This window comes from Leiobunum rupestre, chromosome 3 (assembly GCF_980474605.1).
Source record: "Leiobunum rupestre chromosome 3, qqLeiRupe1.1.hap1, whole genome shotgun sequence".
Classification (NCBI taxonomy): Eukaryota; Metazoa; Arthropoda; class Arachnida; order Opiliones; family Sclerosomatidae; genus Leiobunum; species Leiobunum rupestre.
In genome coordinates, this window is record NC_143386.1 from 6,410,903 (window position 1) to 6,438,862 (window position 27,960).

A 27,960-nucleotide genomic window follows, 5' to 3' on the forward strand; every position below is an offset into this window, starting at 1 on the left:
AGCGTCACGGAGCTGTGAGTTTCCTCATGTAGATTATTAATTTTAGTCGCGTAATCAATTTAAAAAATGTTGATGGTTTAATTGGTCGTAATTTCTAATTTGTTCTAAGGTCAAATGAGGTCTAAATCACTGTTTTTGAGCGAGACGGATTTGGTCTCGTTTTTTTGAAAATAAACTGAGCATCACTATTTGTTTTTGATTCGAATTCCAACCATATCACTCTTTTTGGTGATGTTTTCTTGTTTCATTTTCTAAAGGATTTTCATACCTAAATTCTTGCCATTATGGAATCTGATGTTTCTACAATATAAAATGAATAAAACGGAGAAATATAATATGTTGTTTTTACGTCACCACAAGAGCTTTAGTAGTACAGCCCCCAAACGTGCGATTAGCTAAAAAAAAAACTAAATTCCTCTTGACAATCAAACGCGCTGCAAAGGATAGTGACGTAATAGCTATATTAAAACCAGAAGGACACTATCTAAAAAAGACGTATTCTTATTTTTACCAGTTCAAATGTTTGCGGCATTTATGAAACACTTGCTAAATGAGAGTAGGAGTATGTTTGCTTGTCCTTATGGAGCAACTAAAGTCAGACTATTACAGTATTGATGAGCTCGAAAAGGGATAATCAAATCTTTTAAAAAAATATTTTAAAATAACCAAAACTTAATTTAACCGAAAAAGTTATATATTGGTAATTAAGAGGAAACTGTAGTTTTCAAAAGTACCTAAACATAAATACGCGTTTTTGAACACAATCTTTTGATGCATAAATACTTCCAATACATAAATACTTTTCGACAAATCAGTGGCAGTCAACTAAAAGTTAAAATTTTAACTGTAGAAATTGCTGGTATAGCTTCGAACAGCTTTGATAAGCCGAAAAATATTAACTTTATTTATTTCTATATAGTTTAGTAAAATTGATTGATTTTAAAAACTCGTTTTACTTTAACAGTATTTACCGTAATCTCTAACGAGAAAGCACTTATCGTTTTAAAAAAAATCATACTTTTACACACCATTTGAATTTCCAACAAATTATATAAATTAGTTTTGTTTTCTTTGAAATTCGATTTTTTTTGCGTTTTGCATTTCCGTTTCCCAAAAGCGTACATAATTATTATTCAATTAACTGTATTAGCTATTATTGTTACATATTATTTTTTTACTCGTAAAGCGTAACGCATCGGGCGTGCTTATTGTGCAAATCTGACGGTGGGCACGCTTTCCTGGATTGTCGAGTTTTCCCGGAATCGGAGACACTCTAAACGGAAGCTATTCGGACCATATAATGCTGAAGGCACAACCGGAAAAACAGAGAAATGATTAGAGAATCCTTTCCTTACCGCCCACCCACTCCGATTAGGGTAAAGTGTACTATAAAAACGACTTTCTAGTTGAAGTAGAACGTCTTTCATTTAATATGTACATTCACAAACTATAGATAAGAATTTCCACTAGTGTTTAGTCGGTTACCTAAAGAAATTGAAAGTCACAACATAACGGGTCACAGAATCGTTTGAATTTTGAGAGAAGGGCCATTGAATCACCGGTTTGGGGAAGTGATATGGAATATCTGAGTCACGTGATTGAAGGGGAGGAGCTACTTTATATTCAGACCTAATAGGAGTTCTAAAACTCTAACTAAATGCTTTAATAAACCTAGAACTAGAAGCTAAACTCAGGCGTTTACCGTTTTTGCTAACATGATATTGTTTCACTGTAATTATTTTTCTAACAGAAATAAATCTGCGTAAATTACTCAATTCGCAAACTTCAACTACATTTACGTATTTTATTTATTAGAATTTGGTCTTTCATTTAAAATAGTGATTTGTTTTATCAGTTATTAATTACGGGTAAATTGATTTTAATTTTACTATCATAAAATTTGTCTGAATTTTAACCATAGACGATTTAGCACCGATTAACAGTGACATATAAAATGTGAATTTAAATAGCGGAGTCTGGGTACAGAATTGACTGCTAGGGTTGTATTTTTTACAGCACGCGCGTCGTCATAGCAACTTTTTCTAAGCTGACGTTAGCGAGTGAAAAACCCGTTTAACGGCCTTACGAACGAAGGAGTTTTAAATCAGGCGATAGAGGGCGCATGCTCCGTTTTTTAATCGTTTCCCCGCGATACGTGTAACGATAGTGACGATGATAACGCGCCTAGATTGCCAGTGAAGGGGGAAGGGGGCGGAATATAAACAAGGCCACACCCCCTCGCAAATAACGGAGTCGGAATACGCAACAATATCTTGTTTAGTATTTTAATATTTCGTTTTCGTTCTGCGGGGTTTTTAAAATTCGCCGCGGGTAAGTCACTATTGGCGAAACAACTTTCCTTCGAATAAAATTGCAACGTTTCTTGGTTTTCTCTAATCGTATAGAGGTGAACCGTACGCTATCATTTCAACAATAGACTTTCACGATACAGTCATGAGTGAGGTAGACGGTTTTCGCGTTCGATGCTATTCTGATCGTTTATATCCGAACACCGTCTCGGGTCTCGAAGTATGCGGAACAGTTTTATAAATACGCTTTGCTTTGTGCACTAGAAAAATTTACAAATTCAATATATTTAAAAAAAATCGCCGTAGTTGGATTTTTTCAAATAATTTTTTAAACGATTATACAATTTTTACGACAAATATATTTTTCCTCGATTTTATATTTTATTCTCGCCTTTTTTATCCAATTTTTGGACGTATAAAAAATTAAGTCGGTGAACTGTAGAAATTTCTTCGCGTCCCATCAGTCGCATAATCAGACCGTGTCATACTAACTTCTCTTTCGTCTGCCTCTTTCGGAACAATTTTTATTGCGCCGTTAGTTTCGATACACTTTTTATTTCTAGTTTCGCCAGAAAACATTTTCTCCAGAAATATTTTCCCTTTTTCTCGCGAGTTCTGATTCAGCTCGCGCGTTTAATTTCTGCGGTTATATGGAAATATCCATTTTTCGTTTCTTATTTTCGAAAGCGCGAGCCAGCGGTTAACCATTTTTATTTCTGCACTGTATTTTAGACAAATTATAATCACGAGTCCGGTTGCGCTTTAAAATTAACAATTAGAGTTTTTACACTTTTCGCCGCGCGTAAGATTGTAACTTTCATTTCACGTCGTCGCGAGTTCGGTTGAACGTGTATTTATCGTTCGGTACTTTCGCCCTTGCCTAACGAGAATTTCTTCGTTGTTGTACTGGAATTTTGAAAAGGAGCCGTGAACTTGTCGTGATTATACGAAGGAACTTGAATCAAACCCTCGAGTGCTTTAAATTTCTTCCTATTGCGTGACCATTATAAAATATCTTCCATGAAAGTGGAGTGGAGACAGCAAAAACATTAACAAGTTCAAATGCCTGCGAGCTATGTCAGCTTCAGGTAAAGTAGTCTTTATGTTTCGTGTTTTTTGGGAGGTTACCGATTTCTTTGTAATTTAAAGCACCGCTATTTTGGATTTTTTAAATCGTCTTTTAATAATTATGTGCTTTCGGTAATTTATTGATCTTCTTATATTCCCTTGAGTTAGTATACCAATATACAAAAATTAATATTATCCTTACCATTTTATCAGTTGTTAATATTTTATTATTTTAAAGTATATTAAGGTGACCAATATTTTAATATCATTTTACTTGTTTTTACCCAATAACATATTGAAAGAAACTAAAATATATTGGTTCAAAATTTGTCATAACTTTTCGAATTATTTGAATTAATATGCAATGTATATACTGATTTGGGATATGTTTACGGTTAGGTAGTTCAAACCTTTGAACTTATTCACAATATCATACGTTTAAAAATATATTCTTAAGAGGTCTTACAAGGTTAAATATTATAACTAATTTAGACCTAAAAATATTTCGATTTAAAGTTTGTAATTGCAATTTTTATAAAGACGTTAGCCTTTCGTTTTATAGCTAAGTTCACTAAAATAGCGAATATTTAAACAATAGTGTAAGCGGTTCTTTAGTGCCCAACCCGACTTTCCAAAGCGATAAGGTTTATAAATAAACCACCCGTTTAATGTAACCGTGATTTTATCATTGCTTATGCAGTTTTATCTTTGACTTAAGCGTTAAATTTTCTCTATTTCATCCACTTGACTTAGCGCAGTTTTAAAATTCTATTCCCTTTGTAACGTTTATAAAAATATCAGTCATAGAAATGACACGTAGTCTTTTCGCTGTAGCTTGTACCTGACTGAGGGGCTGATTTCACACTTAATGGATGATACGAAAATTGCTTAGCAAAATTATCGTGGAAGTCCTATTAAATAAGCTTTTCAACTATTAATACTTGAGTGTAATTATTTTGCGAGATAAAGGTAAATTATTTTAAAATTGTCTTAATTACATTATTTTAATACTTTTATTTCACATAAAATGAAATAAATGAAAGTTAGTTGTTTGAAATGAAATTATATTTATATGAAACGTTAAATGTGAAAATCAAAAAATTAGTGACAACAGTACGGATACAAGTTAAAAAAATATAGTTAATACATGCAAAGAATACCTTCCCAGTCTTAATTTTAATTATCATAATTTATTTGCTGTATATTTTGATAGTTTTTGTTTAAGCGTACATATCCGTTCTATTTATTTAAACAACTTCCGTTTCTTAAGATTAGATAAATTTGTCCATCCGGTTTAAACAACAGGGTGACAGATGGCGAATAAAAACTACAACGGGATCACCTGTGGGTTCAATTATTTTGAATATTACAAATTGTGGAAAACAGTAGAATGAATCGGTTTAATTTAAATGCATATTTTGGACATAGCTTTTTTTAACGACTTTTAAATATCCCTTATTATGGAAACATCTTAATAGTGCAGTGCCTCAATGGTTTTGAATGTATCCACAGTCAGTTCAAATTCTCTTAGTAATGTAATTTTGTAATTCTTTAAAAACTTTCTGATTCAGGAATGAATAATGTCAAAAACGCGGTGAGAAATTTGATTTATAAAGCTTCTTTATAAGACCCTTTCCTACAAAGATATTTCAGTTGGCTAATATTATTTTTGGTTTTGAAATATGTAAGAAAAATTAACTTTATTTTACTGAAACCTGATTTTTTAAACCTCAATTTGAAGTGGTATACTGGCTGACTTAACATAAATTCAGACATTAGTAAGATCCATATAAATTTCAAACTTCATAAATGAAATGTTTAAATATGTAGGTATTCCAATTTATCGTCATATTGCGTCATTATAACGTTTTTTTTATATTTATATCGCATATAGAATATTATCCGGTGCTATCAGCCCCAAAATTTTCAACATATTGTGTACTTCAGGAGTCAAACAGAACAGCCGACTTAACGAAATTTTATTTGAAACTATTTAAAAATTTAAACACGATTTTCGTCGTCTTTGACTTCGGAGAAACGAGAAAACACTAGGTGGTCCGTGTGTACATTCCCCAATTTCGTGTTGTTGTTTGGTTGATTGGATTTTAAATAACTTCTATTACTCCCATTACGTACGAAGATTTATTAAGTTTCTCTATACATAAAAGTTTTGAAGTGGTGGTCAGATATTTACACGTTGATTTATAAGAAAACGCGGGTGGTATTGAATATCTGGCTCACGATTCTAGTTGACTCTTTTACGCAGTCTCTCGAATATCGGAACGTTTAAAAATGAAGAGATAAAATAAATATACGGAAATTGTTCATTGTTACGTAGGCTCAACCAATTATCTCGCGTTGTTTTTATTTATTTAATGGAGTCACAAACAGGCGTTGGTTGAACCAGCAAATTTATGAAGTCGTACACCCATGCATGCATCTGTGTTTACAGCGGAATAGACAACCGTATAGGCTGGTTTTCACTAGGGCAAAAACGCCACGACGGTGAACGTCGACGCGAAAAATTCGTGTTAAACCTAATACAATATGTTTGCGTCGACTGTCACCGTTGTAGCGTTTTTGCCCTAGTGAAAACCCGCTTTAAGACTGTAAATCAACGTTGAGAAACACATTGAATTCACGAATACAGTAATATCACAGTAATAAAGGTATAACGTTGTTCTTCCGAATCACGTAATATATGGGTAAAAGATATTAGATTATGGATCAAATGTGAATTTCAATGGGTAAATAAGAATTTTGGAAAACATTTTAACTTTTATAGGCGTGATAATTTAATAACACTGTGGCCGTTTTGTGTGGAAATTATATATTCAAATTGAATCCGTTTATTCCTATTTGATTTTAAAATTTTGGTTTTGGATCCCTTTGCTTGATTTTTGTGTTTAAAAAAAAAACGCGATTCATTTAGGGGGAAAATACACATCTTTTTCTATAGAGTTTTGTAATAAACCAATTAATATGATACATGGGTTGAAAATCGAAGATAAAAAAATCCAATATTTTATAAATTTTCTCCAACAAATAAAGCATTAAATTTTTTTTTCCTTCTATGGCTACCTGGAATGAATTCAGGACTCAAAAAGTAAAAAAAATTGGATTTTACTTCCCATAGACCTGAAATGGAAACTTAAATAGAAAATTAATCGCTTAAAAAAATCAGAAATCCTAAATTTTTCAATCCCATACACTATATATGGAAATGTGTAAAAATATTAAGTATCTAAAATATATAAAATATTTCCTCGCTTAAATTTTACATGGAAACCTGAAAAAGATTTTCAGGATTAAAAATATTTAAAATTCTAGATTTTTTCCCATAGGCGTGTTATATGGAAATCTCACATAGCAAATTAAGGATAAACTAATTTAAATTACACCAAATCACTATTATTATAATATAAGGTACACTATATAATTATAAAAATAAAAATTAATAATTATCCGGTATTTAGCTGAAGTAATCGATCAATTTTGTAATTAGCCTCATCGTTGTTCGTTATTTCTGTCAAATACTCTTCAAAGTTTCAAAAACATGTGGATTAAATTCAAAATGAATCAAGCTTTCCTTCAAGCACACGCTTTGAATCAACACCAGCTTCATATCTCTTGCCAGATTGGTATTTTTATGTTAATTAGAAGCCATTTCATAATACGATTATAAGGGTAACTTCATCCGGGCCATTCTGCTTAATATTCCCCCTACCGCATCCGCCAAGTCGATCTTGTCCGCCTACAACGGGAATATTTTACACGATCGACCTGATTTTGTCCAGCGTTTCGAGGCGGGGTCTAATTTAATGGTATTGTATAAATACTGTTGTTGTCCGAATAATTGCCCGTGAGAAATTATATCGATTTGATAATTGACCACAGATGTCAGTTTCCAAAGTTCTCCCCCCCCCCCCTATTTTGCGACTAGTAATGACGAAGTGATTAGCATTTATTCCAGGGACAGACATGGACTCTTTGACGTACGAGTTCTTTCCAACGTACGCTAATGCCTGATAAATTTGAACAAATATTATTTTAACGCAAGTTAGGTCGTATTTTTTTCGAGAGGGATGATTTCGTATGATTGTCTCGTGCGGATGTTTCGTTGTTGTCCCTCCGATTTTATTGTAACCGTGATTTTAATTTTTGGATTGCTGAATTCATTAGACTTATTGATTTCGTTTTACGATTGTCGAATAACTATAGATTTTAATTTCTTTGGATTGTTTTAGTTCTATAATTCTAAATTTACCAGTTTTATTTATCGGAACTGATTTTGAATGGTTTGGGTGTAATTGGCAAGCCTTTAATGAGAAATAAGTGCTTATCAAAACAAGTCATTTATTTCTTAATTACATTTCTATATAGGTTTATTTCTAACTGCCCGATAAATGTCAAATATAAAAAAATTTTAATAGTTAAATATGCGTGTAATTGGTCATAATTTTACTTATTTAAAATTGATTAAACAGGAAATCTAATGGAAACTTAAAAAAATTTACAAAAGTTTTAAGTAATGGTAAAATATTTAAACAAGGTGATAAAAATATTAGTCTCTATAAGTGAACTAGTTATTTGGAAATTCTGCAAATGTGTATCATTTTGGAGAGAAGGTTTAAAATAAATTAATATATAATTAATTCTTTTTATTAATCATTTTTATCACAAACCGTTTTACGCGGAGTATAATTCAATTACTAAAATATTAAAATTCGTGTGTACAAGAAGGTGAAATTTTTACAAAGAAATATTTCGTTAATTATGCGCTATAATTTAATTTCGAAAAAGCGTAATTAATTTTATAAAAAATAACGGTAAACTGACTTAAGATTGGTCTTAATTTATGTTATACTGATTTTTTTTAATTTAAACCGCATTTCATTGTTCGGATACTGCAAGAGGCAATTTTAAGGGCCAGTTACCCGTTCCAAGGAAATCCAGGCAATTAATTAACCCACACAAGCTTCGATAAAGAATGTTTTTCATATAAATATTTAGTGGGTATTTTCTTATTTCTCGAATTGAAGCGTGAACTTTAGCCCGTAATTAGCGTTTGGAGGCCACCGATAGCGTTATTTGCTTATTACGATTGTAGCTAACGTTTTATTATTGTAGTTCTACCTCCCAAAGGATAAAATAATTAAGATGCTGGTATAATTACTTTAGTTAAAGTGGTCAGATATTGCCATGGCCGATGGTAAAGTCAAGGTTTCAACTGGAATATTTTAAATCGGAACCAGTATTTTAATTCTTGGGTCTTTGGAATTCACGTTACTCTAGAAAATGTTAATTTTCCGATACAAAAAGTACACCTTTGGGACCAAGTGTTACTAACAAAGAATTTATTTCTTCAGCCTAAAAAGCATTAAAGCCAACCCTTGGATCTCCGAAATTCAAATCTTCCTACTCGATTAAAGCACAAGTCAGTGACGTTTTTCCTTCCCCTCTTCGCCAGGGGTAAACTAGACCATGATGACCGCGCATTGTCTCAAACATAGTCATTCTCCCTCAGAGTAAATTCTTGGTGTTATACTAAAATGAACATAATTCTTCGGTGTTTTTAAACAAGGCATAAAAGGCGCTTCTAAAAAACGTTTTTAGCTGCCCCTTTCCAACTTCGTAGCCAAGCCGACGTCAAAGAAACCCGTTTTTGGTTGATTGGCTACTAGATTTGATTCAGTCACCTCGTTCAATTCAAACCAAGTCAACTTGGTTTGAAATTCACTTTACAAAAAGCTTTTGTTCCTTTAGCTCATTTTATTTTCCAAAAAGATGCGATGACAAGCGTGGGCGCATGAAAAACTTGGTAAGTCCTAACTGAAATGTTTTGAGTCGACTCCCACAATCTTAGCCCTTTTGAAATCTAATGCTTACAAGAACCATATTCAGAGTGACTTGCACGTCCAGACGACTCTTTGCATTAATACTTTCTAGTTGAAAGGGTTTTAATAAAGAATCTATTAACCAATGTTTGTACGTCAAAAAGTGCAAGCTTTTTGTTTTCTGATCCCAAAAATTAATCACCATGGTTACGAGCAGAGATTTAGCTTGAAACTAACTTCTTATAGGTCCAGAAGATACTCCTTCTGCTTTGAGTGTGCGAGTGCTCTCCCCATTGTTTTCAAAAGGTTTTCCCCAAGTTCTTCGGTTTCCTATACCGAAACTTTGTTGAGGTTAACGATAATAGTAAGTGTAGGGAGTTTTGGCTCGCATAGCATGAAGGGCTTTCCAACACACTTCATGGCTCGTATATATAACCCGGCCACCTAAATAAAGGGTGTATTAGGAAATATATTTCTAGGTTTATTATTTAGGAGAAAATTAAATTAGACGCGTTCATTAAAGTAATCTTTTAGTAACATAAATTAAACGTAAATTAAAGTAAGTCTTTAGCCAAATATGAGAACATTAAAGATTTCATCGTTAAATCATTTTTGGCCCATGGGCAACTATTTCGTTGGTATTTGAAAAAATAATACAATATTTTCCAGTATGCTTTCTTGGGAATTAAATTGACTTAAAAGGAACATTGAAGCTCACTTCAATATAAATACGTAATTTGAAGCTTGTAGTTACTTAAAACGTGCCATAAAGCCAAGAAGAAAGGGTCAAAAGTTGAAATTCGTTTACTGGAAAGTTTCGCGAATCTTTCTTATATCTTTTTCATTTCTCATTAGACCTACGTATTCTCAGGACTTCAAAAATATTATTTTGTTTTCCTGCTAATTAAATTTGGGCTTAACTGAACCCCGGGGAGTGTCAAGATCAACCCTATTTTTTAAAAACTAGTCTGCGAAATCAAACGGGTTACCTTTAATGTCCATTGGTTACCCGCGCAATCAGCTTTCACAACCCAGAAAAAAAAATCACGACCCGGATTTACAATTATGGGCCAGCTTAAAACGGGAATAGCTTCTCCTTTCGACAGAATCAACTTTTGTTCGTATTTGAGACACAGTACCGCTTCAATCCATGACTATTCAGACAAAACCGTAATCTACGGAGTGTGATAAATCCGCGACCTTTGCATCTGACGAACCGGATAGTCCGTTACCGGTTTCTAACGTCGATTTTTGAATCAGTGAAACGCAACCCAAGGTGGGTATCTCAGCCTTGATTTGTCTGCATTTTCAATTGGGCTGAAATTTATTGTTTCATAATGAGATTGGGCCCTGCCTTTCTGGCGTAACTCCTTCTCATTTTTGCACGATCGAGACAGGCTCGCCTGTAGGGAGTATCGGATCCGGTATCGCACGTTGGATTTGATTAATGGATTTCTCTTCCCAGATTTCTTGTTTTTATTATCATTTGATTAATTAATGGGGTACGTGTTTATTTGTCGAAATTTAGCTCGTGTTGGGTCACGATCGCCCAATGAACATGGGAGCTAAATATTCGGCAAGTCATGCCCATAAACGTATCCGGAATCTTGTCAAATTGTCAAGTACGACGAGCTTTGAACAGGCATTAATGTCACCTGAGCTGCGCGTCATCGTTTGAAACTAAGCCCGCCTTTAACCCTAAATCCTTAAGAGAAATAGTATTTTTAATATATCTCATTGAATCGTGACCTAAGCAAATAAATAAAGAGAAGAATTCCACTTGGTTTATGATAAAATTGTTTTTTATTAAAACGACTACTTATTTCGATAACTTATTCTGGTTTAACGTAAGGCCTTCTTCGATATTATCTTTGGAACAGTTTCTGAAATTTAATAATATACTAAGAACAAAGTGTAATATCGTTTCGTGTCAGTTTTTAAAAATATCTGGCCATGTCCGGTATCAGAATGATTTACTACTTTAGGAATCAATCATAAAGCGAAAATGAAAAATTATCAAAAGTATAGTTCAAATATTTGTGCCTAAGAAACACCGTTTGGCTAAATAATGTGGAGACACAGAACGTGTCTCTTACGAAATCCTGTTGTTTTCCAAGTTCATTTCTGTAGTATTAAAAATTTATCTGTTGATATGTGTATGCTATATTTTAAACGCCAAATAATACACCAAGTATGTCCCACAAAAATTCAATGGCTAGTGAAATAAATGCCATCTTTTATGTGATGGAAATAAATCGTATTGAAAGCTCCTTCGTACGCTTCACTTCACAAAAGATACTTTTACGCAATAGAAATCAAATCATGGAGTCCATCTGGTGTAATTTTAATCATTATAGACATCGAACTGAATAATTTCACGTATAACATACTTTCGTTTGACGAACACTCAATTGTTACATTTTTCACGTGTCCCGCAATAATGTCACATTCGATTGACGATTAAAATTGTAACGGCGTTATTACATTCTCATAATGGAATTTGTTGTAGGCCTATTTTTGTAACATATGATAAAGCTGAAACGTGAATTTGCTCAAATGGATTTTTTTGTGTGTACGGTTTGTTCTGACAAAGGTTTAAGGAAAAGCAGAAACGAGTTTAACACCTACAAGCAGATCAAGCGTGTCGTGAGTCGGACGATTTTCTTTTCGTTCAAATCTTTAGAGTTTCTTCAGTTTTTCAGTGCATTTTGAACATTTTATTGTCATTTCGCGTCGACAAATCTCATTGTTTTCTTATTTCTTCTTTAATCAAGGCTTTATTTTGTCGAAAATTTTATAGATTTTTAGAGTTCACAAAACTCCCTTTAAAAAAAGTATATAAAATTATATATTAATGTTTGATTACACTTATTGTTACCCGTGATAGCAGACCTTTTTTGGGTTTTGAATTTACTTTTGGGTTTCTGATAGCACTATTTAAATCTAAATTGAGACTCTTAACTCTGAATCTACTCGAATAGTCTTTGCATAATATCGTTGCTTTATTCAGCACTTCTGTTTAGTCAACGAATAATCTATATTGAGCCGATATCCCTTAAGAAAATAATTTGATCCAAGGTAAAAAATTGGATCCATTTGTAATTTAGACACAATAAATTTGAAATTTATTATGTTTGGTTAAATTATTTTCTTGAAATTGGAATATCATACTAAGAAATTGGATCAAATATGATACATTTGAGATTCAAATTCTTATCAAAATTTAATTATTTGGATCTGTCCATATATTTTTGTAGAATGTGACGCAATTTCTTTAAAAATCGTTTGAATTACATAAATATGAAATCAGAGATTTTCGTTGTTTCAGGGGCAATTTGTAATAACAATAATTAGAAATCTTTGCTTAAAGTCATGTATCCACATTTTGTGGTAGCCACTTGAAAATTTTATTGTTTTATTAGTTAAATTTTCAAGTATGAATGGCAATCCCAGTTTCACGTTTATTTCATTAAATTCATCCGGTATTATGTTTTAATTAGTTTAATTTCTCCTTTATTGCGGTTGGTTAGTGAATTAATTTTAAATAATTAAAGGAGATTTTCATAAAATCAGTTCATTATGTAAATTACGTAGGTAAACTTCATTTGACTGAGAGTTTCGGGTGGGCATTTCGAAGTCGCTTCCTTGATTCTTCTTTTGTGGCTCTAGGAACGTTCAGTGCATGGTTGAACGACTCAGAAATTGCTCGACGAATTCACGAATGAATACCGTACAGTACGTAGTTGCGGTTCTATACTATTATGATACCCCCTACATTAGAACAGAATAAAAGAAAAAATTTGATCAGGAACATAAAAGAACTCGATTTTAAATGGAATAATTATTTTTATTAGACAAAAAACATTCGCTGGGGTTTGCTACGGTTATTCTGGGTTCAGTCTTGCGACGCGTACTTTTTATTTTGAAATTTTATCCGTAAAAATTCCTGGTTCAGTCTACTGCGCAGTTTACTGGCGTTCTTGCGTGTATTTTAAATGAATCTTTTCAATCTGAAATTGATCTCCTTGGATGGACCATTACCTCTATTTTATTGGGTTACCAGGAACATTCTGGCCACGCACTTCCGGTGTCTTGTTTACCATTTAAACTCACTTTCTGTTTATTTTACTCTACGGAATTCAAAATTTATAGGTCATTATGATTAAATAGCGTTTCTTGTTTGCATAATGTTGACTTTCTAGTTTGAACAGACGTTTTAATGTAAGAGCAATACATGACCATTTATTAACGTGTTTTAACTCTTATAATAGTGATGTAACGTTTGATAAGAAAAAGCATTTATAACTAATGTACGATTCAAACATTAAGTAGATTTATTTGATGAAGTAAGTTCATTTGATTGCCATTTTTATAAGTTATACCATATGTAACATCATTTGTCATAAGTGTGCTTTCATAACATTTTCTTTTATGAAACCTTGTTCTTGGGATATGACGTAAATTACGTCACTTCCAACTCCCTGACGAAAAACACGTAATCAGCTTTACTGATGGGAAACGGAATTGAGTGAAGTTCCTCACGTGTTTCTAACTTAAAAAATCCATATACGTTTAACTTGTGCCTCGCGATCACGTGATTCCATTTCCATGGTAACGGTTTCAAGGATTATGAGAATTGTTACATTTTTATTACCCCTTATATATTTTACTAAAATAACCCAAATCTCAAATTGGTTTAGTAAATTTTTTTCGTTAAAAATTATTATTTGATACAATTTTCCATATCAGTCAGAAAATATTAGTGACATTGTAAGTTAGACCGAGGCCTTTTTTCCGGAAAATAAAAAAAGTTTTCATTCCATGATTAGTCTAATATTGTTTGCAAATTTACATAAAGTGGCATTCTTGCCTCATTTTTTCGAATCTAAAAGTAAAACTAAACCTCTAGACTAGCTTTAAACTGATTAGCAATGTAACACTATTAATGTTTTGTAGTATTTTTTACTTTTCCGTAAAATTAACAACACTAGTAAAGATATTATTGGTCATGCCGATATTTACCAATTGATACCACATTATTTGACACCAGTTATTTAACATTTCGATACACTGATATAAATGCAATATTTTCGCGATGCATTATTTTAGGTAAATCTCTGTAATATGCTGTAAGTCTACAACCTATGTTGACGGTAATTCTTCTGATACGGATACACTTAAAATTTAGAACAATGTAATAATAACCGGACTAACCATTTTCTCCGAATTACTGGAAATAAATTCTTAACGGCCTAACATTCAAATACCAATACTTGAAAATTCTACAATCTGCTACAAAACGAACATGGCAAATACGAAGTATAATTGGAATTCTTCATTTCGTTACCTAAACAGTTTAATTGCTTTAATTTAAATGTAATCATAATAATCATTATCATTATAATCAGACAGGCTTATACCAAGAGGACCCGAAATTGAAAACAGCAATTGAATTGAATATCAAAAAAGGACATATAATGCTTATAATATCATTACTATCAGACTATTACTGAGGCTTAACAATTTCTTTGAAATATTTTATGGCATCTGCTATCACGAATCCAAAGGTTTTTCTAATGATTCTGTAATAATTTAACGTGCATTGCCAAATTCAAAGACCTTAAAAAACTCGAAGCACAGAACTATTTGTCTTCCCAATTTTGTAGTGGGTACGGACCTGGTAGGCTAATGATAAATAACACGTTAGCGCACAAAACGCATTTGTGGTTTTCGTGCGTAAAGTGAGTTGCTATAAAATATTAATTGATATTTATGTCCTTGAGAAACTATTGGGAATTAAATTACATTTTAAATTGATGTCTTAGTTATAAGGCCTCAAGGCCAGGGTATAAATCTTACCTCACTTCTGAACCTAGTTCGAAAAAAAGTAATGGTCCTCGACTAATATAGTTTAAAGTAAATATTAAATACATTAAGTATTTTAAAAATTAAATAAAATTTTCAATACCTACTAATTCGCTCAAGATTTTCGTTTAGCGTCTCCACCCTTAAATATTATTCTCGTTGTTGTTTTAATTTTATCTCTGGATTTTTTATGGCCTTAAACTTGATCGTAATGAATATGATGCCGTTTTATAAAAATGTTCTTGTAATTATAGCCCTGATAATGAATAGAATCACAGCAGGATTTTTGCAAAGTTGATAATTATAGTTTAGTATCGCCGTTAAGTCTGCTACGTTGGCAGGTCACGTGGTACAATTCTTTAACGAATTAATTTTGTTGCTATAAACCAGTACAGCCTCAAAATCTCTCCGAGTAAAATTATTTCTTTAATATATGTTTACATCTGCGTAATAATTTTATTTTGATTCAGAAAAGCGTTGGGGTGCCATTTTGATTTCATAGAGATTATCCGCGTGTAAGTAACCTGACAATAAAATTAATATTATCTTAATCTCGTGCAAATTATTACGAATTTCAAAATATCAGAGCTTTCGTAATGCACAGAAGTTAGCTTCAGTCGAAATACCCTAAAAAACCTAAATAATTTTATACATTAAAATTATCTTGACTATGTCAAAACTATTTGAAGCACTAGAGAAATGTGTACTTTAATTACTAGAAATTAGTATATTATGAGTGTTGATTGAAAAAAATTAAGCGTTCTACTTGTAGTAAAGATGTTTTACGCAATGGTTACCAGGATCGTAGCATTCAATATATTTTTAAGATTTTTGAATTTTATATTCTCTGCACCGCATTTTCAAAGTATGATTACTGCGTGTAAAATATTAACTTACGGTGCGCGCACTGATCCATCGACCTTAAAAGAAGACGTTTTATTCAAACACGATTCGGCTGCAAATCATACAATGTAAACTTCATGAAAACCCTTATCGTAATATACCAGAGTACATATTTTACTGAGTGTGGAATGACGATTTTGAGTTAAATTGCTGCACTTCTGCCCCCATAACTAATCCTCCCAATTTTCCCTTTATAGTCAATGTTTAACTGGTCTTTTGTGTAGTTTTCAGTCCTTATCTCTTGATGACATTTCAGTTCCACGAAGAATGATTTTAAAGAATACATACTTCGTGTACATACTGTACGTATTTACCAATTTAAATGTCACGTGTTCCGTTTATTTTTTGGGACCGAAACTCGCGAATAATTTTAATATGCAAATTATTAATAACATTTTAAAAAATTTTAAATAATAATAATTTTTAAATAAATGATAAATTATTAATGTCTTTTACCGCGGTCTCGTACTCTTCAATTATTTGCATTCAGCTCTTTATTTTATTCTTGGTAAATTAATATTTATTACACCTTAATCGTTGTTGACCTTACCAGTGGTATAATTACTTGGGAAACGGCTCAGGGCTATATTCAACTTTAAAGTTCTTTGGCTAGTTTTTTGAATATGTTTCCTTTCGACGAATCCCCTTTGGCGTATTTATTTTGACAACTTAATAAATACTTATTTTCTTTGTAACACACGGCTATGCTAATTATTAGATTATTAAAAAGAGATCGGTTAATAGCCTAAGATATTTCGAAGTTAAACATTATTTTTAGAGTAGCTGACTTTTTCAAATTTTTTTGTTTTTTACATTTTTATAGGCGTTTAGAAGGATGGTCTTTACAGCACGGTTAGTTGTTTAAATGGAGTATATTATTAATCGAAAAATCTTATGCAAAAACGTGAAGCCACTTGCATTAAAGCAACAACCGCCAGTTACCCCAAGTTTCTTTTAAGCCGGAAATGTTAAATAACGTGATCTGCCGTCAATATGGAAAATTATACCATCATAATACATTTGACATTAAGGTTAAATTGGTGGGTGTTATTTTTAAACCTGCAACATGGTGTATTATGATACTTTCTGCAAGTTTACGCGGTGATATGATAAGTAGAATCTTCTTTAAACGGATGATCTGGGTCATTTAAAAGTTATTCACTCTAAAAATCAAAGGAAAGCCTTCCTAGCGACCAAATATTAGCATTAAACGTTCTATTTTATTCTTAAAATGAAAAATAATCTATTAAAGGATAATTTACTGTTGCATATTAATAACTGAAGCGAAATATTTTCCAATTAAATTTCAAGTTTGAACTAATAGATCCGTACATTTTTTTAAAGTTAAATTTTTACTGGCTGCAATAAATTCACAAAAAATTTAACAACTAGGGTAATCTTACATAATTGGAACTTAAAACAATGATGACGTCGATTTTGTCTGTCCATAACCTACTTTCCGTTATTCTTAGTAAAGAACGTAAACGCGACAATTGCACTGTTCGTATTATTAATGATATTTTGTTCAAATAATAGAAAAAACAGCGCGTATTAGTGAAAACATTATTGCTTGATTTGTGTAAATGCGCTTGTCTATTTGCGTTAAATTTCCCGTTGTTTTCGTTCACGCTTGCTTGCGTTGAATCGCTGAAATTCTCGATGAACAGCTTTTCACGTATCGCGACATTATCAGTGCGTGAAATAAGGGATTTTCCAGTTTATCGGTGTGAAGAAATCTATCTTAAAAAGTTGGTTTTTTGAAGCAACCGACGCTGTAGCGTAATTATTCGTAGGAGTCGCTTCGGTAAATTTAAGAAAATTTACTTTGAAACAATAAAATTATAGATTTCACTTTTGATTGGCGACTAAAATTTTTTAAAGATTAAACAAAAATGGAGCAAACAAATTTTAAATAATAACCAATTGAAAATATCTTTCCTTTCGGCGCTTATTGGTGTTTTAAATTAAGGCACTTTTGCCAATAGATGTTATCGATTTGATTTTGAAAACTGTGGTGTAGTACAGCGTTGGCTGGTTTAAATCTTGGTATTATCGATTCGATTAAACCAGTGTGGTTTTAAACTTTGTTACAATTTACTCAAAATTTTTATCAATTATTTTTACATTTTCTTAGCAAAACACGGCGAAACTAAAACGTCTTCTTGACCAAAAAATATCTACATAATCCCAACCGTAATTACAACTTTGGCCGCCATATTTTAAGCAAGGGAAAATGAAATTTTGCTTAAGAATTTGCTAAATCCAGCCTATTACAAACAAATCTATGGTCGCAATTTTTGTCCTGGTTAAACTTAAACTACTAAATAATATCGGCGTTTAAGCCTTGTACAAATAATGTTCTTTACACTTATGGTTTTACATGAATATAGCCGATCTCTTAACGACATTTTAAAAATAGGCATTGCAAATATTTTAGTTCCAAAATGGTGGTTTAGGGATAGTATCTTGGAAGTGTACAGCATTGATTTCAAGAAATACGACGCATAGAAAGCGCCGAATCCACTTTGAGTACTGGATGGTAATTTTTCCAATAAGGCATTAAAATGATTACAATATTGTTTATTGGGAAGTTTGTTAAAAATATTCAAAACGGATTGACATATGTTTGATTTTCCTTTTTCGCGGTATTAAAAATGTTTTTTTTTAATAACGTGAAGTAGAGGTTGGCGCCGTAGCTGCTAAATATATCCACCTTAAGTGTCCAAGAGATTCCTGAATGCATTAAATAGGCAAGGTTGGTTCAAATTTGCATACTTAAAGGTAAATATTAACTTTCCGCTGTATTCCAAGTTTTCCTTTTATATAATTTTATTGCATTCTTCGATTTAAAAGTCGCGTGTGTGAATGCACTGAAGCATTTCTTTCTGCGGTTTCGTCTCGAATAGAAATGTTTGCGTGATTCAATGGAGCAGTGAAGCTATGAAACATCACTTTCCCATTTTGCCCTACAATCAATTTAAAAACTCGTCACTTCCGCGAGAAACCGAAACTTCCTCCGAAGGCTCATTGAGTTTCGGGCATTTCCTTCGGGTCCGATGAGAGAGACACTGGACCGTTTCAATTTCCTGGAAAGTCTGAGAGTCATAAACCAAAATTACTTTGGTATAAAAATTATTAAAGACATTTGGTTTTTAATTTCCATAGAACGAATAAGCAGCTAACGCGACCAGCCCAAACTAATAGATTTTAGACATCTAAACAGACGTTTTGTGTTTTAAAACAACCGATCGTTTTCTTAACAGACGTATATCCACCAGTTTGTCTTTGTAAAAGGTTATTCATGTGAACAATATTTGTGATGGTTACTACATTCATAATTTCGAATATCAAAACATTTATTTTAAATTTCAAAAATACGACGAAAAAATGTCCTCTAAATCCGCTTCTGTTTAAAACTATATATGGCTGGTTTATTGCGTAACTTAAATATTGTATCTTAAAATAATATATGACGGATAGTTTAGGCAAGCCTAAAGCTCAATTCATCTCGTTAGGTGTTCCTCTTTACCACGAAATTTCGGTTTTACAGTCAGATCGAGCCTTCAATCCTCTTAAATCTTAATTGTATGCTCTACAAAATAGAAGATAGTAGAAATTTTATATACGCTAACACACCAAACACCGCTCACCCTTAGCTTTGGTTAAACCTGGTGGTGGAAATATGAAATTCGTCAATCCACCATAAATATGTAAGTGCATGTCCCTTTAAATCGAGCACTAGCGCGCAATCAAAAAGCATTCAGTACACGCGTTTTCCGTTAAAGGCGAAAAAACATATTTCTGAAAACCGCAATTTTTCAAATGGCGAAGCACGCCTTTTATATTATTTGAATAAAATCGGAATTATGATGATGAAAACGAACGCTGGAATGAATGAAGAAATTGTAAGTGGGCTCGCGCGTTCATTCTCGAGATGCGGGCGTGAGTAACATGGCGTTACTGAGGTGCTGTTCCCATCTGATTTCTCGCTTTTCGAAATGTGATCACGCCGCGTGAAGAGGTCGGACACATGCCTCGCAATAAAAAAATCAAGATTAGGAAATTCACGTTTCAACGGTTTTGGTCGACTTTCACTCGGTACAGGGTGATTCGCTTGCCGCCAAGAACAGCTCTTTATTATCCGTTAACATTGTCCGTCGAAGACGAACCAGGCTTGAAGATTGATAACGATAATATAAAATACCTATTTTGAAATTTTACAATACCTCTGATTTGTTCAATTGGAATTTTTTACTATTTTTCGGCCATGATAACCTTTAAAATTTTGAGGTCTAATAGATTTTAAAATTTTATAAAACGAAAATAATAAATTTAAAAAAATTGCCTATGAAATTAAAAGATCAAGTAAATTTATTTTATGTTATACTTCAAAGTAGTAACCAATCCGATGACGTAACACCCTGTATTCGGGGACCAGAACTCACTCTCTCCCCGCGAACGCAGCTATGGGTCATTAAGAGACCAATTTCAGCGCGCTATCTCAGCTGCAGCTAGTGAAAATATAACGCCGTGAAGAAATTACCATCCATTAGGAATGTTTATCTGCCGACTAGGTATATAAAATAATAGCGTATAGGATTTCACTACCCTCCCTTCCTCTAAGACCTCAGCGCTTTAATTTTTTTTAGAAGTTGAAGAAAGTGGAGTAGAGTTCCGGCATAATATTTATTTTTGAAATGGGGAACGTGCAAAGCGCTGGTCCGACCACGGAAGACATCAATTGGCGGACACGCTGTTTTGAATTCTTTTTTCATTTTGGAAATTTGTACGAGGTTTTATTGTTTGTAGGTTTAAACAATACCTATTATCTTAAGGTTGTTTTTGTATAATAAATATTAGATTAAAGGGTTTAAAACTTATAATTTCGGTCATTTGATCCAACTGACGGTTTACTTGTAAAGTTGAAAATTATGTCCTGATTTGTTATGTTTCGTTTTTACAGTGAGTTGTTGTGAAGGAAGCAATATTAGAAAAAAAATAATTCTAGCTTCCAATACAAATAAATATTATATGCGTGTTAAAAACGGATAAATCGTGTGTAATGTTCACTTCAGTAAATACATTAGAGCCCAACGAAAAGAGGAAGTTTAATTTAGTTTTGTTAATTATAGATATAAAAAGATCAGTTTATGCACGTGGAATAATTTAAGTTATATTGTTCTTTGAACTGCATTTAATTTAGAAGCGAAATTTCAGTTTGCAAAGCCACGTTTACTCTTTACCCCATATTATTGGTTACACACACTTTCTTAGGAGACTGGTTGTTTTTAGTTTAAAACTTTACGTGCATTTGATTTAAGTGTTCCATCTACTGTAACGTTTCGAATGGCTTTGATTCAGGGTAATATGTAAGTATTTTTGCAATAGAAAGAAATATTTATCTGCAACTTTACGAACCAGTTGATGTAGGTAGGGTGGAGTGACTGTAAAAGGGTTCGGTTTCCATCCCAAGTTGTGGCACTGGAAGATAACTCTTTCTGCGTCGAGTTTGCAAGTTTTCTTCTTAACGGTTAAATGGATTTCCGCCCGATTTTTTCGGTTTTCCTTGACAGAACAACTTGGTGAGGTAAATTGTAATGGTACTGGTGGAATCTATTGTCTCGCGTCGCATGAAAGGCTTACCACCACCCTCCAACGCGTTGTAGCCCGGTCACTGATTTAAAGCCATTAAAAGAGGCTATCTAACTTTGGCCCAGAGTGATGCCTTGGGTATTGGTCTATTTGAATGCTTCTTTCATTAAAATCGTACCAGCCCCGCTGCCAAACTTTGCTGGAAGAACTTTGAAATCAGATTTGGCAGTACAAATAAAAACGAGTTTTAAGTCCATATTAAATTATTTTTAACATTTTTTAAGAAAGATTATTATTACAAAATGTTCGATGATCAATTGTTATAAATTGCTCGACGTTTCAATGCAAAAATTCAGTTTTTACCGAAATTTTTAAACGTTAGCGTAATCTGTATAGGCTAGATGTTTGGCCCTGGAATTAAACTTCTGGAAGACCAATCCATATTGCACTTCGCCCTTAAAAGTGAAAGCCCTATGCTTTTTCAAATATCGCCTTTTAGCGATTTGTATGTTCAACAAGATCCTAATTAATAATAAAAGTCACATTAAATTACCAAAATGCGATTCAAGGCTATAAAACTATTTCCATTCGTATGCCAATCTGAATCGTTATAAAATCGACGCCATATTTTTTTAATACAAAAACCCTACCTGTAGAGCCACTCGGCGGAAGACACGTAAACAAACTTATATAGACTGCTGGTACTAGCTACATCTCGAGGCAGCCTAGTCACTATGGTTACAGATGATATTCATAGAGCAAAGTTCAAATTTTCAGAAAGTGAAGAAAATCCAATTTTACATATTAATTACAAAACAACTTCTTCATATTTTTTCATTTGCTACTGTTTAAATCTTAGCGCTTTCCTTTCAAGTTAGGTTGCAGTGCTCTTACGTTCCGTGTTAAGGGTATTGTGCGTTAATAATTTTCCATTTGTCAGAGATCAATTCATGTCCTGTTTAGTAGTTTTAGTCATGAAAATATTAAATGTGAACAATAGAAAGCTGCCCTCTATTGATTCAGTTAATCTTTAAAAACTCTTTTTTTTTGTGGCAGAAATGTTTAATAGAGCAGTTATCCTTCCGTTTCTGCTTCGCAATAAAGTGATAGAAGCTGCGAAACAAACGCTTAGCTTTGAAAATGATCAGCGGTTCACACGATCCAAATTAAAGGGAACGTTCGTGAGTGGAATCGAGCATGAATAACTGAAATTTCAGTGTTTACGTAAATACGCCATAACGTTAAAACCCGTTTTTCTCTTCGCCTATAAGCACCCCCGCCCTAAGATAATTTAGCAACCTTGCGATAGTCTAACAACATCAACGTTTCGTTTCCCCCAAAACCCTTAATTTTCCCGCTCCCCGCATATATCACCTCCGTAGTTAAAGTTTCGAAGCATTCGGGCACGATTTCATTGTAGTTAACTCTCGTCTTAAGAATGTTCTCTCAAATTACTAGCGCCAAAGATTAATCTGAGAAAGAGCTCGTGACTTGTAACAAGGCTTAAAGGACTCTACACTCTTTGAAACAAGTTTGCCAAATGGCAATATACATGTGTGGCGCAAACTTAATGACTTAAGCCGGGTTTTCATGGACGCTTTTAGCTTGAAAAAGTTTGGCTTGAGCAAGAAATAGTTTAAGTTCGCGCTCACGCTGCAATCGCTTCTGTTTTCAAGAACGCTTGTGTTTTGCACTTGGAGCGTGCGCGTGTGAAAATAGATTGGAACACGCTTCTAGCACCGATCAAAACCAACTAGATATTTTTACGCCCAAGCGAAAATTTCGCGCGTGACGTCGGTCCATGTGACTTCAGCCAGCCAATGGTTATGTAGTATGTGCTAGTGTTGGTACCGAGGCTTATCACACTATTGTACGCTGTTCGAAACAAATAACAATGAGTTCAACCACAACCAAATTAACCAAAAAGCAACAAAAATAAATAGAAAAAGAAGAGAAAACAACAAAGGGAAATAGAAGTGAAGAACAATTTTATAAGCCATGTAACGGATAACCCAATAATTTGGAACCGAAAATTAAAAGAACATCGAGACAGAGATGCAGTGAATGTTGCATTTATAGAGTTGAGCAAAATTATGTAAATAAGGTGCACCTACCATCGTTTTGTTTTACACCTTCTTTTATTGTTTTTGGCCTTAATAATTACTAAAAGTTTAAGTAATAACATTTTTTTCTTAATCAAAAGACGTCCGCCATATTTATTTAACGCGGCAGCCGCCAGCTCAAACGGCACGCTAGAAATATCTTGCATCGTGAAAACGCGAAGCGCTTTCCTTGCAGCTTGAGCGCGAAATATAAAATAAAGTATACGCTTCCCACAAAATGGAAAAATCTCAATCTTTTCTTTTTCAAACTACAAGCGTCCATGAAAACCCGGCTTAATGCTTCATCTACTCTCAGAAAAGAAAATGTATAGAAACAGAAAAACTGCGGTAAATGCAGTGTTGTAACGAGTGGGGACAAGTGATCGTAGGGGGTGAAATTTTAGTCGGTGTCGCGATGGGGGGTTGAAAAATCCCAGAAAAACCGCGTCAATTAGGGTTTTGTTTTTAAAATTTTTAATTATATTAATTAATTATTTTTAATTATTTGGCAAAACACGTTCAAAAGTAGAACATGTTTATTTATTTTATAAAGTATCTAAAATGTTTCAAATATAATCGTCACAATCTGGTTCAGTCTTCGACGCCTTCGGAGGCCTAACCGTATTGTGATGATGAGGAATGGGGCAGCAAAGGGGTATTTCTGCTGATTTTTTGTCGTTAAGTAGAGTTTAGTTTTCAAAATGCTCCCAAATAACCGTTACTTTAAAATTGTTTGCAAAAACAGTGTTACTTTGGAATTCGTTTAACTAACAGTCGACTATTCAGTAAGTAAACGCTACATCAAAACAACCGCTTGGAGTTGAGGATGAGAGTAGTCGATCGAACGGCTGACTATTTAAAAGCATAACCACTAAATGAAATCAAAACAACTTCAAACGCGTGGACGAGAAGTGAGAGAGTGAGGATGAATCACGAAAGAGAGCTTAGAGAGGATAGGCTGGCTCGGGTCGGGGTTTCAAACCCGGGGTCCCCGTGAGATCACTAATTGGGAACAACGGGCACGTGTCACCCGAAAAATATGGTTATTTTAATTTAATTTAAGTGGTTGTAGACTATTATGGTTTCTTAAATGTGGGCCCTCTTTTCGAGTTTTACAAATTCAAATGAAAGTAAATTGAGAATTCGATAATTGGGCCTCTTAAAATCGATTTATGGGCCCCCAAGTAAAATGAAAAGTGGGCTTTAGCCCACGCACCCTACCCTTGGTGCCACCTCTGGTTATATTTATATTAATTTTTGCGCCTTTCCCTCCCCAAACGCTACTGGGTAGGTTGCTCCAAATAAATAATGAAGTTGTGTGTTATACATAGAAGCGCGAGGAATAAATAAATTCAATGAGTCCTCTTAATGTACGTGCTCAATTAATTTCTTCGTCAAAAGTAGAAAAAGCCATCGTTATTTTCTCAGTATGAAGCATTTCGCCACAAAGTGGTGGAACCATACGTAAAAAGTGGTCCACCGTGTAAACAATGCTTTCACTTTCTCTTTCCAAAACGTGATCCTTGATTCGTTGATTACGATAGAGGCTGAGTTTCTTCCGACTTTTCTCCTCGGCGGGAGTAAAATATACTATTGTTGATTGTTGTTACCGTTTTGCTGGCTGGGGAACAACCTCGCTTTGTTGTGGCGCCCTTGAAGAAAAACTTTTATATCGACATAAATATAAAATTGAATTGAGGGAAAATGGATTCGAAACTATTTCTTTTCGTTTTACTGTTTTGTTATTTAGTTTCTTTTCATAGTTTAATATAATTTTCTTTATTTCTACATCTGTCACTCAGTTGATACGTGCGTATTGTTCAAAGTGTATGTGGGTCAATAGAGAAGGTCCTTTTTGTTGATATCTTAAACTAATTTATACTTAATAGGTAATTGGAATTAATAACAATCATTTCGTTGGGGTCACAGATGCCGATTTGAAGGTTTAATTTCCCTTATCAATATTTCGTCCAGAAAGAAATATTAGCTTACGTAAATGTCTTATAAGCAAATTTTCTTGCATTGGAGTGTTGAAAAAGTTTCAGAGTTACGTTTCGAGGTCTCTTTTGCTTAGCTTAAGGATTATATTAAATAACGTTAGAAAATGTGCAGCTGTTTTATTTCATCATCAATTGGTTCTAAATTCTATTTTGTAAGTTTGATTGATGATTGAAATTTATATTTGTATAGTAGTTATTCATTTTAAAATTAAGGCAAAGGATTTTACATATCTGTGTTACAACAAAAACGTTATTTAGAATGATTTTCTTTAAATACGATCATGGAAACTCTCCGTTAAATGAATGCGCTTTCTTATACAAAACATTGAAAATACGTAATATGCCAGTTGTCTAAAAAGTATGTAATCTAATTTGACCACGAAATACTTAAACAAACGTTTGACCGACCATCATAAATAGGATTTCCGTTTAATTATTAACTAATTTATCATTAATGTAATTTTATATTTTTGCACAGGTCGCGGAGATTTCGGCGGCATTGACAATGAAGCTCTGGATTTCAGCCAGTTGGAAGACTACATCAACGACGAAGGCAATGACAACAACATGTAAGTGCTGCGTCTTATTTTAGGAATAATAGTCGTGTAAATTGTTTCGTTGCGTCCTCTTTATTGTTTTGTGGGGTGGCGGAGTGGTTAGAGCTTTCGCCTCGCAGCAAGAGGAGCCGGTTTCGATTCCAACTTGTGAAAACTCGCAATAGCTCATGCTGCGTAGATTGGGCAATGTCTCTGCAAACGGGTTAAGGGTGTTTTTCCTCTTGCCATACAAACTTGAAGAGTTAAACGGTAATAGTGAATGTAAGGAGCTGTTGACTCGCGTGGCATGAAGTGCTTTCCACCCCCCTCCTACGCAATTTGACCCAGTTACCTGAGTTAAATGGCATTAAGATTATTTAACAAATCATGAAAACACTGAATATCAAATGATCTTATGTACAATTATCACTTTAATAACAGAGTTGGCATTTATTGCTTTATTTTATTGTTTTAAGTCGGAAAAGTTTCCGGAAAATGACCGAGGCCTTTTTTCCGGAAAATTTTCCGTATTTTTCCCGAAAAAAAAATAAAAAAAGTTTTCATTCCATGATTAGTCTAATATATTGTTGCAAATTCAAATAAAGCGGTATTTTCGCCCCATTTTTTCGAATCTGAAAAAAAAACTAAACCTCTAGGCTAGTTTAAATTGATTAACAATGTAACGCTATTAATGTTTTTTAGTATGTTTACTGATATTAGACATTTTATATCGATAAAAAGTTAAACACATTAAAAACCCTTAAAAGGTAATTTATGTTTAAAATTTTTATTTTTCTGATTTGCGGAAAAGTTTCCGGAAACTTTTCTGGAAAATTTTCCGCATTTTATTTTTCCGGAAAATTACCAACACTACTTTATTGTTTTGTAATTTGTAAATCTATCCAAATCTAATGAGTAGACTAGAAATAAATTTAACTAACTTTAAAGCTCTCACTATACAGGGTGTCTAAATTTGCTAGGGTTCTGAAATTTTCACGGTTTATTTGTTAGGTATGGAAGGCTTTGGTTACTAAATTTCAGAAAAATCGAACGATTTTGTGCCGTTTTGGAAAATTTATTGTAGGGCAAGGTCGAAAGTGTAAAAATAATTTTGGTTCGGTTGAAAAAGACCCATTTTTCACTGAGTTTGGAGGTCGGGGGAAAAACAAGTTGTACTAGCAGGTAATAGCCTTTAACGAATTGTAGGTAACATGTATTTCAGTTATAATATTTCGAAAAATAAACAAATAATAATTAGCCCAAGTGACAAATGTTTTTTAATGACTTCTACAAAATGTTTTCAAAAATGCCACCTTCTGATGCAATGCACAAATATGCACGATGTTGCATATTGCGAAATGCTCCCCGAACCATTTCTGGAGTCACCCGGCGACATGCTTCGATGATTCTTTGTCGTAAATCTTCAACGATCGTCACAGGTGTTTGGTATACGTAGTCCTTTACGAATCCCCAAAGAAAAAAGTCGAGTGGTGTTAGATCAGGGGATCTTGCAGGCCAACGAACAGGACCAGTTCTTCCGATCCATCTTCCAGGAAACTCGTCGTTTAGATATGCAACCACGTCACGATATTGATGAGGTGGCGCCCCATCTTGCTGGAACCAGATGCGTCTGTACTCGGCCAGAGGAATGTCGTCCAACACGTTGGATATTTCATTTTGAAGGAACTCCAAGTAGTTTTGACCGTTCAGACGATTTGGCAGGAAGAGCGGGCCAATAATTCTGTCAC

General features: G+C 33.4%; 1 protein-coding gene across 3 annotated transcripts in view; it reads left to right on the top strand.

Moving 5' to 3' along the window:
- The window catches only part of LOC149949233 (uncharacterized), a 113,156-nt gene that overhangs the window by 59,814 nt on the left and 25,382 nt on the right, over nucleotides 1-27,960 (top strand). For 2 of the 3 annotated variants that reach the window (XM_090167679.1, XM_090167680.1), the window contains exon 2: nucleotides 26,155-26,245. In XM_090167679.1, coding sequence (XP_090023805.1) covers nucleotides 26,155-26,245 — 91 coding nt within the window. Of the gene's footprint in view, nucleotides 1-3,104; nucleotides 3,398-26,154; nucleotides 26,246-27,960 lie in introns of those variants that run through there. The other variant, XM_090167681.1, reaches the window with a different exon arrangement.